The 11,336-nt window shown below is 41.8% G+C and overlaps 1 protein-coding gene and 1 pseudogene across 1 annotated transcript in view; one reads left to right on the top strand and one right to left on the bottom strand.

Moving 5' to 3' along the window:
- SLC16A10 (solute carrier family 16 member 10) overlaps window positions 1-2,379 on the bottom strand; it is a 131,793-nt gene extending 129,414 nt beyond the window's left edge. The window contains exon 1 of the mRNA XM_003781594.3: window positions 1,799-2,379. Within this exon, the coding sequence (XP_003781642.1) occupies window positions 1,799-2,141 (343 nt within the window). The 5' untranslated portion in view covers window positions 2,142-2,379. The remainder of the gene's footprint in view (window positions 1-1,798) is intronic.
- A 4,516-nt stretch (window positions 2,380-6,895) lies between these two features.
- LOC111725850 lies at window positions 6,896-7,008 on the top strand (annotated as a pseudogene).
- The last annotated feature ends 4,328 nt before the right edge of the window (window positions 7,009-11,336 follow it).

The raw sequence follows: 11,336 nt of genomic DNA, 5'->3' as shown, positions 1-11,336 counted from the left end.
TGTGTAATCCCAGGCCGAAATATACTTAATGCTGGAACTAGTCTTAACTCTGTCAATTCTGCTTCCTTCTTAAGCTTTTCCCTCCCAGATATACAATACTCATATTGAAAAGAAAGAAAATTATTTTTGCTAACTATTGCATATGTTTATCTCTCCTGATAAACTTTACAATGATTGCCTTCCTTAAGGGTAAGGACATGTTATTACATTTTTAACACTTTTGTACCTAGCCCTTTGACCTGCATAACACAGCAGCTTCAATAGCTATTTAAGGAACAGAAATTCCAGGTTAAATATGGTACCTCATTCACATGCACAAGGAGACAACATACAAGAATATTCATTGTGACACTGTTTAAGTTTAGAAGCAATCTAAATGTCCATTAAAGGGAGAACACATAAATAAAGTATACTATTCAAACAATGAAAACCATATACATTAAAAATGGAAAGAATCTGAACTACCAGCTCAAACTAAAGTGTTATATGAGTAAGTAACAAACATGATGCAGAATAAAAGAAAAGCAAGTTGGGGAATGATACAAATAGTACAAAACTATTACCCCAGGTTTGTTTTTTTTTTTTTGTTTTTTTTTCCCCCCAGTTTTTGGCTAGGGCTGGGTTTTGAACCCGCCACTTCTGGCATATGGGGCTGGTGCCCTACTCCTTTGAGCCACAGGCGCCGCCCTTGGTTTTTAAACTCTCAACATTACCCACCATTACTTCTAAGCCTTACAATTTGTTTTAACAATCCTGTTTTATTCCTTGCATGTGCACTAAAAACTTAAGGAACAGTCACTCTGAAAATAATAGAAAAATCCAGGTTAAAAAAAAAAAAAAGACTATTAACCACCCAAAGCTCCCCCAAATGACAGTGAGAGAGCCTGATTTAGTAATGGAAATTACTCAGCAGCCCTGGAAGTCAGATGATAAGTGTTTTATCTCCATTCTGCTACCTCACCATAACACTTTATTTCACAGAGCTTCAGTTTTTTCACCTAAATGGAATTGCCACTGCCCACTTTGTAGGATGAAGTGAAATAATGTATGTTAAAGTGTAGACACAAAGGTCTTGGACTTGTTTTTTGCCTTATCAGCCAAAATGCCATATAACAACTCTCTAGGAGAAAAATGCTGAATCTGCACCTTTTGCATCTAATTTACTATATGGCTTTTTAAAAAAAAAAAAAAAAAAAAAGTCAAAGAGCACAACAAGAAGGGGCAACCCCGCACCTTCTTCTTCCCTGTTCCTCATTTGGCTGCCTCATATGCTTTCTATATTTGGCAGAAAGAAAAGGAAAAAGAAGAAAGAAAAGGCACAAAACAGTGGCTTTTACAGGGCTCCCTTCAGAACTCCCGGTGACCTTGGTATAAATCTCCCATGCCACCAAACTCCTGCCTCTAGCCAACAGACACTCACACCCCTGCAGCCCAAGAGGCACATGAACACCCCAGCGCCAGGTCTTTGAGTTGGAGTGTTCTGAGGTTCTGTTTTCAAACATTAAAAGGAAAGGCTACCGTGGACTGTTAGCGCCCACCGTGAACGTAGGAAGACCTTGTCAAGTAAGTTCTGCTACCGGCTTCCAGACACACAATCCCTGTGTCTGAATTCCATACAAAGACAGGCGTACCGAGGCCCCGGGAGCAGCAGGCTCCGTCTGCAACCGGATAGACCCACCAATCACAGCCTCCCGCGCACGGCGACCCAGCGACGCTGACACACACTCCATACGCGGGATGCGCTTGGGGACCCCATTCCGGTCCCCGCGGGCTGGCCTCGGAGGGCGCAGCGCCTCACCTGTCTTGAAGACCATCTTGTCATCGTCTTTGGAGCCAAAGGTCTCCAGCATTGACACGAAGAGCAGCCCGCAGGAGTTCTGGATGCCAAAGACCGACCCGTTGCACCACATGGCCGCCAGCATCACCAGCCAGCCCCAGCCGCCTTCGGGGGGCTCAGGGGGCACGCCCGGCTCCGCGTCCGCGGGCCCCGCCAGTTCCACCTCCACCTTTTCGGTAGCCCCCTCGGGGCCGTCTGAGGGTCCCGGGCCGGACAGCTCCGCAGCCCCCATGGGCGCGGGGCCGAGCGGCTGCATCTCGCTCGTCTCCCGCGCGGCGGCGGGGTCCTCCTGGGAGGGCACCATGGCCCCAGCCGGCCCCCTCGGGGGCCAGAGGAGCACGAGGGGCGATAGGGACGCGAGGTTCCAGCCGGCGCGCGGAGGACCTGCCGAGCGCCTGGCGGGCTGTTGAGGCCGCGCCGAGGGCGGCGGAGCCCGGGGCGGGCAGGCGGCAGGTGGCGCGGAGGCGGCCGCGGAGGACGGCGGCGGCGCGCGAGCGCCTCAGGGACCCAGACTCAGGTCTCGGTCCACAGCCCTGCACCCCCGACTGAGCCAGCGACCGACGGCGGGTTTTTAAAAGCGTCCCCCAGCCCCGCCGGCTGGGGGCGTGGCCGGCGGCGGGACGTGCCTCCGGAGCCCGCAGATGATTGGGCTGCGGACGGCGAAGGCGGGGCGCCCGCGCCGCGCGGCTCCTGGTGCCGGCGGCGGGCGGTGTGTGCTCACGTCCGCCGCCCGCCTTCGCCTGCCACAGGGGGTCAGGAGGTGCAGGTCGCCCAGCCTCGGAGCGCTGACCCGCCGCCGGCCGCGTCTCCTGCTGGGTTCGGGTCTTCAGCCCCGACTCACTGGCATAGCATCACCAACGAACTGAAATTGTCTCTTGGTTTTCTTTCTGTGTTATTTTTGGCGTTCACCTCTTAGTACCAATTATACGCTATGCCATCTGCCTACTTAGGAAGTCGGAGGATCGGAGGGTTTATTTAATTACTTCAGTTCCGCTCTCCTGTATTCATTTACAGTTTCCTGTGAAGACTTTGCACATCGAAGATGCTCTTTTGGGAAGACACAGACTGCCGTTCCAAAGTCTTCAACCCACAAACATTTTTGACAGACGACTGGAAAACATTACTTTTTAAACGCAGTAGGTTATTTTCACTTTGAACAAAAGCTAGGTGAGGCGTGATGTCTCACGCCTGTAATCCCAGCTCTTTGAGAGGCTGAGGCGACAGAATCACTTGAGACCAGGAATTAGACCCTGTCTTTAAAATTGTTTTTTGTTTAGCCAGGTGTGGTGCTGGGCGCAGTAGTTCTAGCTACTCCAGAGGCTGAGGCAGGAGGATCCCTTATGCTCAGGAGTTCGAGGCTGCAGTGAACTATGACCATGCCACAGGGAAAGAGAGAAACCCTGTCTCTAAATAAATAAACAAATCACAACTAAAGCCTGTGTGCAACTCTATTTTTCTGAAGCATATAAAAGAGAGGAAGGATAACTTGCTATGCTGTATTGATTATGCTGTTTTTCTTGAGACAGAGTATCGCTCTGTTGCCCAGTTTATTTATTTTTTTTGAGACAGAGCCTCAAGCTGTCGCTTTGGGTAGAGTGCCATGGCATCACAGCTCACAGCAACCTCCAACTCCTGTGCTCAAGCGAGTCTCCTGCCTCCGCCTCCCAAGTAGCTGGGACTACAGGCGCCCGCCACAACGCCTGGCTATTTTTTGGTTGCAGCCATCATTACTGCTGAATCCAGGGCGAGCTGGATTCGAACCTGCCAGCTCAGGTGTATGTGGCTGGCGCTTTAGCCGCTTGAGCCACAGGCGCTGAGCCTGTTTCCTCGTTTAAAGCTGTCCTTATGCTCGGCCTCCCAAGTAGCTGAGACTACCCGTGCCTGCCACAATGCCCTGTCAATGTTTTCTATTTTTAGTAAAGATGGGAGTCTCCCTCTTGGTCAGGCTGCTCCAACGCCTGAACTCAACAGATCCTCCGGCCTCGGCCTACAGAATGCTAGGATTACAAACATGAGCCACTGATCCCGGCCTGAAGATGCTGCTTCTTATTTTCTGTTACTCAAATTCTTCTCTACAAAGTGAAATTATGCTAGTTTCGTTATGGGCTCACCACTGTGATGTTACACAGATGTGTACTGGGTGTGATTGATCACATTGCTGTTTCCATCGGTTCCTAAACCTGGAGGAAAATCAGAGTCCTGGGGTAGAATCGGAGGCTCCCAAGATAAATCTTATAATACATGTAAAAGAGAGAAGTGGAGAAGTGAGCCATTAAATTCTCTTCAAAACACTAGAGGAGAGTTTCTATCGCAGGTAGTCTTTGAGCTGAGCCCTCATTCATACATAGGACTTCAGTGGACAAAGACAGGACAAGAGCATTCTAGGTAGAGAAAATAGGGTAAACTAAGGAAAGCCAGGTGTGCTTGCCAAACAGGGAACATAGCTCAAGTGAATATGTCTTGGGGATGAGGTTAGAATAGCAAACTAAGGAATAGTCACGCAGGTGCACAAAAACCAATGTTACCCCAGTGTTGCCAGAAATAAGAAAAAATTGGAAGCAAAAATGTACATCAGAAGAGGGTTAATTAAATACATGCTTTATAACTTCTAAGAGATATGATGTCCATCTGTATTCATTGACTTTGAAAGTTATCCACAACATATTATTGGGCAAAGAAAGCACACCAAAAAATACATACATATATGTGTAAATTATAACCCAAAATAAAAATAAATGCCCACAATTCAATACTGATATAAGTAAATGATTAAGTATAATAAACAGGAAGGGGGGAGAGCATAGACAAATCTCTCCTGCAGAAGAATCTCCAATAATTTATGTGGATAACTCTACTTTCAAGGAGGTAAGGTACAATGCTTCACTCCCTAAATATGGGTATGCATTGTGACTTCCTTCCAAAGAGCACAGTATGGGGGAGAGGAGAGTAAATGTAGGGTGCAGAAACTGACAGACAGTACCTCAGCCAGGGGCTCAAGCATGTATCCCTGAGATGATGCAATGAAAATAGTACCTTGCCTCTGTGGTCTTTTCCCCTAAAACCCGTAACCCTGGGCCAACCATCAGAAAAAAATTAAATAAGTGTCAATCAAGGAACCTTTCTAGGAAGTATCTGGTAAGTACTCTGCAACACTCTCAGGGTCATCAAAAACAAGGAAAGTCCGAAACTGTCACCATCAAAGGGAACCTGAGGAGACGCGATGACAAAATGTAATGTGGTTACCTGAAGAGATTCTGGAGCAGAAAAAGAACATTAGGTAAAAAGGAAGGACATCTGAATAACATGTGGACTTTAGTTGACAATAATGTATCGATATTGGTTCATTAATTGTAACAAATGTGACATACTAATGTAAAATGTTAATAATAGAAACTGGATGAGAGAAAATGGGCACTTAGTAATATCTTTGTAATTTTTCTACAAATCTAAAACCGTTCTAAAAAATGAAGTTTATTTTTAAAAAGAGTATGTATATCATGATCCCATTCTTGTAAAAATATATCTGTATATGTACATAACAATGTATTAAACCCTATATCATTCATTTTTAAAGCTTCACTTTATATATAATTGTTATGCAGTCATCCTGTGGTATCCATGGGGGATTGGCTCCAGAATCTTCCTTGGATACCAAATCCATAGATGTTTAAGATTTTGATATAAAATGGCCTAATGTTTGCATATAAACTAAACACATCCTCCTATATCTTTAAATCATCTCTAGACTATTTATAATACCATGTACATGCTATTTAAATGCTTGGTATACTGTATTGTTTAGTGAATGACAAGAAAAAAGTCGGTAGATGTTCAGTACAGACACAATTTTTTTCCAAAAAAATATTTTTGATCTGCTGTTGGTTGAATAGGTGCGTGCGGAACCCACAGATACATACACTGAGACTATGAAATATATTTTAATATACAGTTCATTCTCTAAATTCTTTCCTATTTATGTGTCAACCTTATTCCTAAACATTATGATGTGTACCCCATTTTTAGATTGAAGTTTGACACTCCGCAGAGAGGACTGATTTAGGAAGCACTCTGACTTAAAAGATTAAAAAGCTAACACCCCAAGGCATTTAGCACAGTGCCTGGCACACAGCAAGTTATTGGGACATGTTAGTGGTTATTACTACCAATATTATTATTGATCAAAGGAATTCAGATAGATGTTTACAGTATTATAAATATAATCACTTTTAATGGCAAAAATCTCAGGTCAGAAAATTATAAAAACATCAAAATACTGGAACTGAGACACCTTTGTCTTCAACTATAATGTTATCTAGTCCTTAAGAGACTTCTTTTTATTTTCTCCTAGTCATTCTATCCCCAATTCACAAAAGGCACCACTTACAAAGTGGCGACACAAAGTCTCTCTCATCACTAAATTCAAAACCTGATATGAAGTCTCTCGCTCATCACTAAATTCATCTGGTTGGTAAGATTGGCTTAGCCACTCAAAGGCAAACTATTCTTCCAGACCACAGTTTGAGGGGTGAGTGTATACAGAAGTTTTACCAATAAAAACTGAAGTTCTAGTCCAGTTGTTCTAGAGATTGACTTTTCTTTCATCTCCACCACTTTCCCTTGCTTTTCTCAAAATAGAAGAGAAGATGTCAAAATGTGAAATGAGATAATTGAATGAAAACACTTTAAAACTATAATGTGCACTAAAATTAAAGTATTACTTCAGGGGTTTTTTTGTTTGTCTGTTTGTTTTTGAGACAGAGCCTCAAGCTGTCCCCCTGGGTGGAGTGCTATGGCATCAGAGCTCACAGCAACCTCCAACTCCTGGGCTCAAGCGAGTCTCTTGCCTCAGCCTCCCAAGTAGCTGGGACCACAGGCGCCCTCCACAATGCCCAGCTATTTTTTGGTTGCAGCCATCATTGTTGTTTCGTGGGCCTGGGCTGGATTCGAACCCGCCACCTTAGGTGTATGTGGCTGGCGCCCTGGCCGCTTGAGCCACAGGCGCCAAGCCTTACTTCAGCTTTCTATGATCCATGAAGACTATATTAATTCTGGATCCCGATCCTTTTGTAGTTCATAAGCATAACGATTGGGTTTTCATGCGCATGTGTGAGATGTGCCTCCCACAAGTCTTGTTAGGACGTCAGCGCAGATGGCGCATTACTCGTCTGACATGAAGATGGAAAAAAAAAATTCTGTATCCTCAAATTGGATTTGGGGCTGAAATCTTTTTAAATCCGATAAGTGTGTATTTAACATTCTTGCTTTGCTAATATCAAAGGAAAAACAAATCAGATTTTCTTGTTTGAATGTTTTATAAAAGAAAATATTTACTTCTAACTACCAGTAAATTACTGAATGGAGCAAAGTTTTAAGTGTCCAGAAAAACTACATTTAATTTCTACACTAACCAGTAACTCACATTGTGCTGCTGGATTGACCTCTTGCCTTACCTTCTCCATTTGAAAATGTGAACCTGTTTACATATAACTACCTCACAGTGATGGTACGTCTTTTAATGAGTTCCTATTTATTAAGAGCTTTGAGATGGATAAAAAGATTCATAAAATATAAAAAAGTATAATTGTTCATTAAGTCTAAATGCCACTGTGGCAGGCGCCTGTAGTCCCAGTTACTCCGGACTACAGTAGCTGTAGAATCAAGAGAGTCGCCTAAGCCCAGGAGTTGGAGGTTGCTGTGAGCTGTGTGACCCCACCAAGGGCGATAAAGTGAGACTCTGTCTTGGAAAAAAAAAGAAAAAGTCTAAATGCCAATAGTACTTTACTTTATGAAGGCCTTTTCATCTTTTGTTTATATTAAGCATTATTTATTAACTAAAGTATCTTTATTTGACTCCTTACTCTTTTCAGAAAGACCACACTTTCCTATTTAGGACAATCATATTTATCAACCCTTTTCCATTCTCCAAAAACTTTTCTCCATCTTGACCAGTTCAACACAGATGCTCATTAAACATTTTTTTGGTTCACAATTTGTTTATTTTTTAAATATTCGACATAGTAGGGTGGGTGGGGTTGCTTACACCTGTGGCCCTAGTGCTTTGGGAGGCAGAGGTAGGAAGATCATTCAAGGTCAGGAGTTAGAGGTTCTAGTGAGCAGTGGTGATGCCACTGAACTGTAGCCCCGGTGACAGAGCAAGACTCTGCCTCAAAAAAAAAAAAAAAAGCAATTGAAGCATTTGGCTGTGCTTTGAATCCAGCATAACGTGTAATTGTGTGAAGAAGTGTAATGTATGATTAGAAAGGTAACTAAAACTGAACTCTTAAGCCACAATTTTCATGAATTAAAATTACTAACTATGGGTAAGTCCTTCACTGCATGTTGATCCTGCGTGTTTGCCAACCCAAACTTAACTTGATTTTAATTTTGTTGGTGTCCTATTTATTTTCAAGCTTTTCCTGAACAGATACAAATTCAGGTTTGGGTGTGCTGCACACTGAAGTATATGACCTTTCATGAAATATTCCCATCAGAGGTGATATATATATGGAAACGTAAAAAAAGCTTTATATGTCTTGCTCTATTGTAGAGAAGTATCATTAAACATTTGAGTTAAATCGAATATGCAAAGCACTAGAGTTCTAAGTTACGTGGTCGTGAATTTCCAGTTATGCCAAACGTAAATCCAACGTGTACATGATCCCGGCTGCTTGGCTACCATTTTAATTAATGCTTTAAACTAAGTGGCCAAGAGTAGCTTTGCATTGCCTTCCGGCTATGGACAATTTCTAAAGCATAATCCTTCTGTGTCTCTAATCTCCAAATCATAAAATAAGAATAGTTTTATGACAGTAATTATTTGGTAGGAAGCTGTAGTACTACTAACTACTGTGGTACAAAAAAATTTAAAAGACACACATGACCCAGAAACTTGATTGTGAATGCCATAGTTTAAAAGACATGCTCAGAAATTCCACAACATTGGCTTATACAAATGATAAGTGAGGAATTTGGCACCCCCCCAAAAAAAATTGTACTTTAGGAATGAGACAATTAACTCTCTGACCTCCTGTTTCTCGACTGTTTCAGAAGTCTCCTAGGTCTGTGGTGATGCTACAGCACACACAGAAAAGCACAGTTTTGTTCTCATGCATTTTGGTGCTTACCTCATTGTATCATAAATTATTCCCCATGTTATTAAATATTAAATATTCTTCAAAAACATAATACTAATGGCTATAAAGCATTCTACTATAGAGATTGGCCATAATTTATTTAATCATTTCCTTATTCTGGCACAGGTTAAGTTATTTCAGTTTTTCCATTGTTATAAATACTAGGGCAATGAACAGTCATACACATAGATCTTTGAATTTCTGATAATATTTTTTGGAGACAGGGGTCTGACTATATCACCCAGGCTGGAATCAAACTCCTGGGCTCAAGCAGTCCTCCCGCTTCAGCCTCCTGAGTAGTTGGGATTACAAGAACACATCACTGTGCTCGGCTTTCTGATAATTTCTTAGGATGGAGTTCTTTCTTAGATGAGTGATTACTGGCAAAAAGCAGATCAGTATTTTAAGGCACCCAATTCATTGCTTAATTTTAAAGAACATTATCAAATACTGCATAAGAATGCCAATGTTAGTATACACCAGGAAGTACTGAATAATGTAATTATATTAAAATCTTTGCCAGTTTAAGATTAAGATGAAATCTCATTGTTTCTTTATCAACTCTCTTGTTATCAACGAGAAGGATCATATTTATTGACCATCTATATTTTTTAAATAAATTGTCTCTTATTAAAATTTTGGAATATTATAGGAGTACACACGTTTTGGTTACATAGTTTGCATTTGTATAGCTCAGAGCAACCTCCAACTCTTGGGCTCAAGGGATCATCTTGCCTCAGTTTTTCTATTTTTAGTGGGGGGGGGTCTCTTGCTCAGGCTGGTCTCGAACCTGTGAGCTCAGCAATCCACCCCCCTTGGCCTCCCAGAGTGCTAGGATTACAGGTACGACCCACCACGCCCAGCCTGTTTTAGGTCAAAGTTGTAAGTGTTCCTGTCACCCAGAAAGTGTGCCATGTACCTGTTAGGTGTGAATTTACCTACTCCCTTGTTACCCCTCCCAGGTACTTGAATTCCTTTGAGTTTTGCTTTCATATGTGCGGGTAAGTGTTGTTCAACTAGTTCCAATTTAGTATTGAGTACATGTGGTGTTTGTTTTTCCATTTTTGCAATATTTCACTTAGAAGAATGGTCTCCAGTACCATCCAGGTTGTTACAAAGGACACTGGATCACCTTCTTTTTATAACTGCGTAGTATTTCATGGTATACCTATGCCACATTTTATTAATCCATTTATGTATTAATGGGCACTTGAGTTGTTTTCACATCTTTATGATTGTGTATAAATTATCTCTTGATGGTCATTCTTCATGCACATTTTCCAAAAGGGAAGTTGATATTTTACTAATCTATCTTAGTATTTTTCCATGTGCATTTCCATGTGCATTTCTGGTGCATTTCTTGTTAGGAGTATCACAGGCACTCTATTTTCAGGCTACCAGTGTTGTTGTTTTCTCTGCTTTTATGTGAATTTTTTTCCCATCAGTACTTCTAACTGGTTACTACTAATGAAGCAAAAAGTATACTAAGTTTTTACGGTTATCTGATCCCACAACTGTAGTACATTATATTTTTGAGAAATGTAGAGAAATTTAAATGCAATGATACAATTATGATTACATGATAATTTTCCTTTTAGTTTGATCTGACCTTGACAGCAAAGCCAGCTCTACTAGGCTAAGACAATTAATATAAGCTTTAAAAAAAAAAACAAACTTGTATTATTATCATTTTACAGTTTATATTAGATCCAAATTCTACATCTTAAATGGACACATTTTAACAGTTGAGTATATATATACCCATTTTATATTTCTAATTGAAAATAATTTCAACATTTTCTTTTTCTGAATGCAATAGCTATATAAGGACTGTCCTCAAATATTTTGGTTTTTATCTAAAGTATCTTCAAAAGCAAAATATAGTGCATCTGCTTTTATGCTGTTCCAGCCCCCTTCTCAAGTTCTGTGACATCATGTTTCTCTAGGATAGGACAGAGACCAGCTTGGGGCTCCCTGACTCTCCTCTGTCTGGGGAATAGGCACCTCCACCCTGGTAGGTATGGTGTGGTCCCGGCATCTGGTCGTCAGCTCTTTATCTTCCAGGATCCAATTATTTCCCCTCACCAAAACCATTTAGTCTCTAGAGAATGATGTAAAATCAAATCAGTAAAACTAACTGAGAACCTGAAATATAGTTTTTAAATGTAATTTCATGTACAGTCAGGTCGACTTGAACATTCATATGGGTTGCGCAGGGCTTTATTTTCTTAGGGGAAAAGTCTGTGTGACAAAGTCCATTATTATCAAAAGGCTCTGGGCTCGGTGCCTATAGCTCAACTGGCTAAGGCGCCAGCCACTGTACACCTAAGGTGGCGGGTTCGAATCCCCAGCCCGGACCCGCCAAA

This window comes from Otolemur garnettii, unplaced genomic scaffold (genome assembly GCF_000181295.1).
Source record: "Otolemur garnettii isolate 467f Iridium unplaced genomic scaffold, OtoGar3 scaffold00002, whole genome shotgun sequence".
Classification (NCBI taxonomy): Eukaryota; Metazoa; Chordata; class Mammalia; order Primates; family Galagidae; genus Otolemur; species Otolemur garnettii.
This window is presented reverse-complemented; position numbering and strand designations above follow the sequence as displayed.